Source organism: Procambarus clarkii, chromosome 64 (assembly GCF_040958095.1).
Source record: "Procambarus clarkii isolate CNS0578487 chromosome 64, FALCON_Pclarkii_2.0, whole genome shotgun sequence".
NCBI lineage: Eukaryota > Metazoa > Arthropoda > Malacostraca > Decapoda > Cambaridae > Procambarus > Procambarus clarkii.
The window spans coordinates 4,882,634-4,890,957 of record NC_091213.1 but is presented as its reverse complement, the minus strand read 5'-3'; the positions used below and the strand labels follow the sequence as shown (position 1 = coordinate 4,890,957).

The 8,324-nt window shown below is 47.2% G+C and overlaps 1 protein-coding gene across 2 annotated transcripts in view; it reads left to right on the top strand.

Moving 5' to 3' along the window:
• The first annotated feature begins 4,127 nt into the window (after window positions 1–4,127).
• LOC123769053 (splicing factor U2AF 50 kDa subunit) overlaps window positions 4,128–8,324 on the top strand; it is a 39,637-nt gene continuing 35,440 nt past the window's right edge. The window contains exons 1-2 of one of the 2 annotated variants that reach the window (XM_069309105.1): window positions 4,128–4,319; window positions 6,619–6,651. In XM_069309105.1, the coding sequence (XP_069165206.1) occupies window positions 4,283–4,319; window positions 6,619–6,651 (70 nt within the window). In that variant the 5' untranslated portion in view covers window positions 4,128–4,282. The remainder of the gene's footprint in view (window positions 4,320–6,618; window positions 6,652–8,324) is intronic. The other variant, XM_069309106.1, reaches the window with a different exon arrangement.

The window sequence follows — 8,324 nt, the reverse complement described above, 5'->3', positions numbered from 1 at the left end:
GATTGCACATATTTGGAATTTTAACTGACGTCTTTTTATACAGGAAATATGCAAATAAGTGAGTTTAGTTTAGTTCATTTATTATGCACCCCCCTACCCCATACTGTAGGCGGTAGTGGAAAGGGTTACACAGGCACATAATGGGCTCAGGGACTGAGCCCCACAATTCATTTAGCTAAGCAAGTTACAGTCTTGATGAGCTAGTTACAAAATTTAATATAAGTCGTCACATCAACAATGGGTTCGAGATCAACCACAAGTACAGTTTCTAAATTAAGCAACTGACATATGTGGAGAGCTATTGTTGTCCCCTACCTCCCCTTGCCACTTCGGGGGGGTATAGGGTTTTTATGTAGCTTCAGGGCACCAATCCCCCCAGCCACTGGGCATGGCGAGAAGGCACCCCTAAGCATACCTAATTCCCTATTAACACAAACTAAAATATTAAAAGATGGTGGCTGGTCATCTCAACCCACAAGAGTTAAGATGATAATAATAACATGTAAAAATGGAAAATTATTTTGTTGTTGTTGTTTTAGATTTAGCTACTCAGAACGAAATGTCTATGTAGCACAGGCTGTGGTGAGCCCGTAAGTTGAATTATTTTGTTGTTGCTATACATTCAGCTACTTGGAACAAAATGTTCCAAGTAGCACTGGGTTTGGTGAGCCAGTAGTGGAGTTACCTGACACAGGAGCTGTGCTGTGTCGATCAAGATTATTTTGTATTTCGTTTCTCTTATATGGGACACAGCACACAAAGGGAGAGGTGCACAGTATATCATTTAAAAAAAGCTAAAGCTGAGGGCAAAATATATATACGACGGGAGACATCTCCTGTCACGCAGGGTGTGGCCACGTCTGTGGTAGAAAATAATAATAAAAAAAAAGTGCAGTCGCACCTCCACAGATCTCCAGAATACAGATTTGGTAATGGCTCAAAAGGGCCACCACTTACGGGCTATTCATGCCCGTGCCACCTTTTGGGTGGCTTAATCTTCATCAATCAATCAATCAATCAATCAAGGGCAAAATAACAAGCTGCCTAAGCGGCAGGATTGGTGATTTGACAGCAGCATACATGGAAAACAATTCAAAGCTGAAGCTCCTAGCAAGGCCCCGGAGTGGGAGGGTTGTCATGTATATGCATAAGGGTCCCTCCGGCCGCCGCCATACCCACTCATGGGCTCCTGCCAAGTCATCCACCCTCTTGTGAGACACCATTTGGAGAAGTGGTACTCCAGAAGACGACTCTGCTTAGATAGTTGGCTGCCAGCTATCCTGGCTGCGGTTCACCTAGACAAGACTATATTGACCCTTATGCACCCTGTGCACGGTGATCCCGGGACTAAGGTGGTCCGCCCCTTGATGTGGTCTTGGACCATATTCTGTAGATGGAATATGTCCAAGTCAGGGCTTTCACAGAGCAAATCTCAAGGTCACTCTTGGTGAGTTCCATATCCTGTAGACCACGTGCACTCTCCTTGCACCATCCTCCTCTCCAATTAAAGGTTATTGAAGAGGCGGATGCTGTGTGCTTCCCGGTATATTCCCTCACCTTTTGAAGGATCTCTGGGGTGCCGTACTGGTCGCACTTGCTCTGATGTGGACGGGAGAGTGGGAAATTATCAGCAGAAACCTGGGTGTCTAGTATGAAGGCCTCGTCATCTTTGCAAGCGATGATGTTAGGCTTGCAGAAGGTCCCTCCATCCGGTATACGAACGCGGACACGTCCAGTGGCAGCGGCTCTCCCTACCACCGGATCCTTTGATTCTACCAACGCTCCGAGCCGCTTGTTCTTATGTAGGCGGATTGATGTAGCAAAGTCAGGAATTCCTAGTCCACCGTCTTTTACGTCGTTGATACATTTCCTCGCGGTCTCCGTGCAGGATTTGTAGTTATGTTCCTTCGCACATAAGCTGCATTTGTCAGTGAGCTGCTGACACTTCTGGGTGAGGTGGTCATATTGGTAACATTGGCGCAGCTGGAAGTAGCGTTCTCTCTGTACAAGGTCTGGTGTGATAGAGATGCCTATATAGGTATCTGAATCAATTTTCTACGACGAGGGTAGTAGAGTGAAGACGGGGGAGACATCTCCCATCACGTAGGGTGCAGTCGCACCTCCACAGATCTCCAGTATCAGCTCTTGATACTGGTAATGGCTCAAAAGGGCCACCACTTACGGGCTATTCATGCCCGTGCCACCTTTTGGGTGGCTTAATCTTCATCAATCAGACGAGGGAAGCAGTAGCAGCCGTGGAGAGAGTAACCATCAAGAGCGGATTGTCGGTCCTCTTCGTTTCGGATTAGAGTTGCCGAGATTACAGTCATGGCAGCGTTTTCTTAATGCTCTTGATGATTTCGTCCTCCTGGGACGGGATGTACGAGCTCAGTATCCTAGCGAAGATGGTACGGTAGGCTGTGAATTGTCGCGGTGGGGTAAGGTCGAGGCCTTCTTCACTTAGGGCTCTTAGGTGCTAAGGGGTAATTAGCTTCGCGAGGGCTTCTGTTGCTAGTGAAGAGGAGCACGGCTCCCTCTCCATCAGCTCTGATGTACACAAGGGCAACTGCTGCGGTCTTAGATAACTAATGTAGTGTATCTGCTGTGGCGGGAGCGGTTGAGTATCTCGAAACCGCGCCTTGACCTTGTAGATCATGGTGTCAGATAGTCTTACAATCCACCGCCCCCCCTTAATGAGAGTGGTAATGGCAGGAAAGAGTAAGGAGACTGACAGCCACTCCCTCAACGAGGGTCGTAGTGGCCGAGATGTTAGACCTCCTTAGTACTGTACTGGCTGGAGAGTGTTATGATCGACAGTGCTCATCACTGAAGAAGGCCCTCCGTCTCTTCCGGGTTATGCCCAGGATGGGAGTGGGGCTGGCTTCCTAGAGCAATGCGACCCGCCTACCGTTATATTGTTAAATTAAAGAATGCTGCTACTTCGTCCGTCCGTCTTGCTCGCTCGACGATGAATGACTTTCCTCCATTACTGTACTTAATGTATATATATTCCCATTTCCTTGCTAAATTTTCCTCGGACGCCTATAGGTGGTGATACTACTCATTACTGCCACCACGAATTGACATGCTTAAAAGTAATTAAAACTAGAGACCCCTGTGGGGAGTATGTCTTTGCCTGTTTCAGAGTCGAGGGTGGCGAGGCTGTCCTGACTTTTTTTTTTTTGTTTGCAGGATTTGAGGATTTTTTTGCGCTCTATTACTCCCTCATCTATCCATATCTCAATTATGGTATTTGTGCTTGGGGTTCTACTACACAAAATCATTACGTCCTCTAATTACTCAACACAAAGCTATTAGAACAATATCTAACTCTGGCCCCCAGACAGCACTCGGTACCCTTACTCAAATCTCTGAATATGTTAAATATTAAGTCACTGCACATCCTCTCATGTGTACTCTATATATTCTCTGAAAACTGCAATGTCAATCTAGACCTTAAAAGATTCCTAGAAAGTTGTAACAGAGCCCATGGGCATTACACCAGAAACAAATACCTATTTGATATTCCAAAAGTGCGACTTAACCAAACTAGAAATGCTCTACAATTCAAGGGACCCGGAATGTGGAATGACCTCCCCAATCATTTCAAAGGCTGTACCTCTCTCAACCAGTTTAAGAGTAGAACTAAGTACTACCTAATTAACTTCATGTAACTTACCTTACCCCCTAAATGTCAACCCATGTCTTGCTATTCTAAACAATGCTGTTTGTTGACCAGCTTGTACTATTGCTGATTTCTGCCGTGTTCCCCTTTTTTCTTTTTTTTTTATTCTTTTTTTTCAAAAGAATTTATACTTTACTGCCAATTATTATTAAGTTTTAGTCTAAGTGTTTTTCCCCCACACCTTGCCCGAAACGCCGTGCGTATTAGTGGCGTTAGGTATTGTATGTACTAGCTCTATCTATAAATCCAACAGTATGTTTGTAACTCTGCATCTATGTATGCACTTTTCCTAAATAAAATGTTTATTGTTTATTGCTGTTTTTTTTATTTAAAAATGGCGGTCTGTGGAGAAGTGGTGGGCGGCCAATGAGAGAGCGAGGGGCTGGGAACTGGGACCAATCAGGGAGGAGAAGGTGAGGCGCGGCCAGCCAATGACAGGGCAGAGACTGGGAAGAGCGTCCTGGCTCTGGCTGCCATATTGAATGTGGACTCTGCGCTGACGGCAACAGAAATAATTAGACATGTTATTGCGCTTATATTGAGCGTTTATTGTGAGAGGTGAATAAGGGTTCATTACTAGCGACAAGCTCCGTCAAAATGGGAGAGGACAGGGAGAAGGAAAAGCCTGAGAAAGGTAAGAATGGAGTGACGGTGGGTGAGATGGGCTAAGTGGGCTACAGCCACATATTCTCCCCCTGATGTATTTTCTCCCCTAAATGGCACTAAATATTGAGTATTTTTCATAGATCTTCGTCTGTATTTTTTGTCGTTGTATACCAGTGTGGTACAAGTGCATGTCTAGCACTATGGACGGAGGCAGCCATGATAAAACAATAGTGCTTTATTAGACGTGGTGTGGGGGCCGGAGTCCGCCCCCACCACTGTTGGTGGGTGGTGTGGGGGCCGGAGTCCGCCCCCACCACTGTTGGTGGGTGGTGTGGGGGCCGGAGTCCGCCCCCACCACTGTTGGTTGGTGGTGTGGGGGCCGGAGTCCGCCCCCACCACTGTTGGTTGGTGGTGTGGGGGCCGGAGTCCGCCCCCACCACTGTTGGTTGGTGGTGTGGGGGCCGGAGTCCGCCCCCACCACTGTTGGTGGGTGGTGTGGGGGCCGGAGTCCGCCCCCACCACTGTTGGTTGGTGGTGTGGGGGCCGGAGTCCACCCCCACCACTGTTGGTTGGTGGTGTGGGGGCCGGAGTCCGCCCCCACCACTGTTGGTTGGTGGTGTGGGGGCCGGAGTCCGCCCCCACCACTGTTGGTTGGTGGTGTGGGGGCCGGAGTCCGCCCCCACCACTGTTGGTTGGTGGTGTGGGGGCCGGAGTCCGCCCCCACCACTGTTGGTGGGTGGTGTGGGGGCCGGAGTCCACCCCCACCACTGTTGGTTGGTGGTGTGGGGGCCGGAGTCCGCCCCCACCACTGTTGGTGGGTGGTGTGGGGGCCGGAGTCCACCCCCACCACTGTTGGTTGGTGGTGTGGGGGCCGGAATCCGCCCCCACCACTGTTGGTTGGTGGTGTGGGGGCCGGAGTCTGCCCCCACCACTGTTGGTTGGTGGTGTGGGGGCCGGAGTCCGCCCCCCACCACTGTTGGTTGGTGGTGTGGGGGCCGGAGTCCGCCCCCATCACTGTTGGTTGGTGGTGTGGGGGCCGGAGTCCGCCCCCACCACTGTTGGTTGGTGGTGTGGGGGCCGGAGTCCGCCCCCACCACTGTTGGTTGGTGGTGTGGGGGCCGGAGTCCGCCCCCACCACTGTTGGTTGGTGGTGTGGGGCCCGGAGTCCGCCCCCACCACTGTTGGTTGGTGGTGTGGGGGCCGGAGTCCGCCCCCACCACTGTTGGTTGGTGGTGTGGGGGCCGGAGTCTGCCCCCACCACTGTTGGTGGGTGGTGTGGGGGCCGGAGTCCGCCCCCACCACTGTTGGTTGGTGGTGTGGGGGCCGGAGTCCACCCCCACCACTGTTGGTTGGTGGTGTGGGGGCCGGAGTCCGCCCCCACCACTGTTGGTTGGTGGTGTGGGGGCCGGAGTCCGCCCCCACCACTGTTGGTTGGTGGTGTGGGGGCCGGAGTCCACCCCCACCACTGTTGGTTGGTGGTGTGGGGACCTTAGTCCGCCCCCATCACTGTTGGTTGGTGGTGTGGGGGCCAGAGCCCGCCCATTGCTGGTTGGTGGTGTGGGTGCCAAAGCCTGTCCCCATGACCGCTAGTTAACAGTGCGGGTGCCAGATCTTGGCTCCATTACCGATAGGTAACGGATTGGGGGCTAGACCATGGCCCCATCACTATTAGTAATGGTGCAGGAGTCGAAACCTGGTCTCATCGTCACCTTTGGCCATCATCCTCCTCCCAAACTGTACGTTTCCATGCTCCAGGTGGTGGTGGCCACACTCTTCACTGCCTGACTCGCATGTTGACAGGCTATGTTAGCCCATTCTTTGCGCTAACCGCCAAACCATTCATATTTTTTCAGCCTGAAAATCTGTATTTGACAAATTTGCTATGCCAATTGATTATAAAGTTATAATATTTAGCAAGGTATTTTTTCATGTCTAAATGAGCTTAATTTAAAGCCAGAAGGAAAAGTAAATTATCCTACACTTAATTTGAAATTGATTTATATTTTATTGTATATAATGTATGGTTAGTCAATAATCACCCATAGAGTTTTTGAAGCATGTCTTTAGGGCACCAAAAGCCTTAAATTAGCTCTCCCTGTTAACTTGTTTTATAATGCATTTCAGACTAATCACAGGAATGGTCATTAATGTTCATGTGTGATATTGAACAGGATCATGGAAAATTAGTTTGGCAAACTCTGCTCTATAGCATACTACATTGTTTAGCTTTTCACATTCATAAATCAGGAGTGTTTAATAAGTTTTGAATACAGTAATTGTAGTACTTTACATATTTTGAATTATAATTTTACATTTTTTTTTTTTAGGCTCTGAAGATGGAGGAAGAAATCAACTGAAACGTAAGCATTACTGGTTTTAAGTCCTTTGTGTTACCCCTCTAACACCTCCTCATGGCTTGGTTTTTTTTTTTGCTCTAGACGCTATTTAGCATCCCATCTTTGGACCCTTTCTAATTTATTAATGTATTACATGAGATATGGACACCATCACTAATGCATATTTCAGTTTTAGTCTCAGATATCGTAGTTTTTCTTTTTTATTATGTCTCCATGCTTATGCGTAAATGTAATTCAGAAATTTATCATCATCGCATAGGCTCCTCTAGCAACACTTGATGCAATCATCTGTTGACACCTGCTTGATGGGGTTCTGGGAGTTGACTCCCCAGGCCTGGCCTGAGGGCAGACTTGACAGCTTGGTCCATCAGGCTGTTGCTTGGAGCAGCCTGCAGGCCCACATTTCCACCACAGCCTGGTTGGTCCGGCACTTCTTGAAGACAGTTTACTATTCAGAACCACCCATAACTGTCAGTGTTTTATATCATCTAATTTATAGGTTGAGTGTGGCTTGTCTCGTATTCTGTATTCCATTGTGTAACATTTCTGTATAATTTCATCTGCCATGTGTTGCTCCATTTACTGTCTAATATTTTTGTAGGCCATGAAAGCCGCTAAATATTTTTACTCTCCCTAGTAACTTGGCATCATTTACAAATGTATTTAAAAAATTTGAATCAAGTTTTCTCAATAAAATTTTAGCTGGGTGTTTTGTTTTACCTTGTATAGTACAGGTAATGTATTTTTAAAGTTAGAACACAGGTTGTGGCGGACAGACCATGCATTGGAGATAGAGCCTTGTCACTAACCCAGAGCCATGACGAAAACTTGAGTTCATCTTTTCTCTGCTAATAATAGAATATAAGAACATAAGAACATAAGAACAAAGGTAACTGCAGAAGGCCTATTGGCCCATACGAGGCAGCTCCTATTCTATAACCACCCAATCCCACTCATATACTTGTCCAACCCGTGCTTGAAACAATCGAGGGACCCCACCTCCACAATGTTACGCGGCAATTGGTTCCACAAATCAACAACCCTGTTACTGAACCAGTATTTACCCAAGTCTTTCCTAAATCTAAACTTATCCAATTTATATCCATTGTTTCATGTTCTGTCCTGTGTTGATACTTTTAATACCCTATTAATATCCCCCCGGTTATGTCCATTCATCCACTTGTAAACCTCTATCATGTCACCCCTAACTCTTCGCCTTTCCAGTGAATGCAACTTAAGCTTTGTTAATCTTTCTTCATATGAAAGATTTCTAATTTGGGGAATTAACTTAGTCATCCTACGCTGGACACGTTCAAGTGAATTTATATCCATTCTATAATATGGCGACCAAAACTGAACTGCATAATCTAAATGGGGCCTAACTAGAGCAAGATATAGCTTGAGAACCACACCAGGTGTCTTGTTACTAACGCTGCGATTAATAAATCCAAGTGTCCGATTTGCCTTATTACGAACATTTATGCATTGATCCTTTTGTTTTAAATTCTTACTAATCATAACTCCCAGATCCCTTTCGCAATCCGACTTCGCAATCACAACACCATCTAGCTCGTATCTTGTAACTCTATCATCATTACCTAACCTCAGAACTTTACATTTATCAGCATTAAACTGCATCTGCCAATCCTTTGACCATTTCAAAACCCTATCTAGAT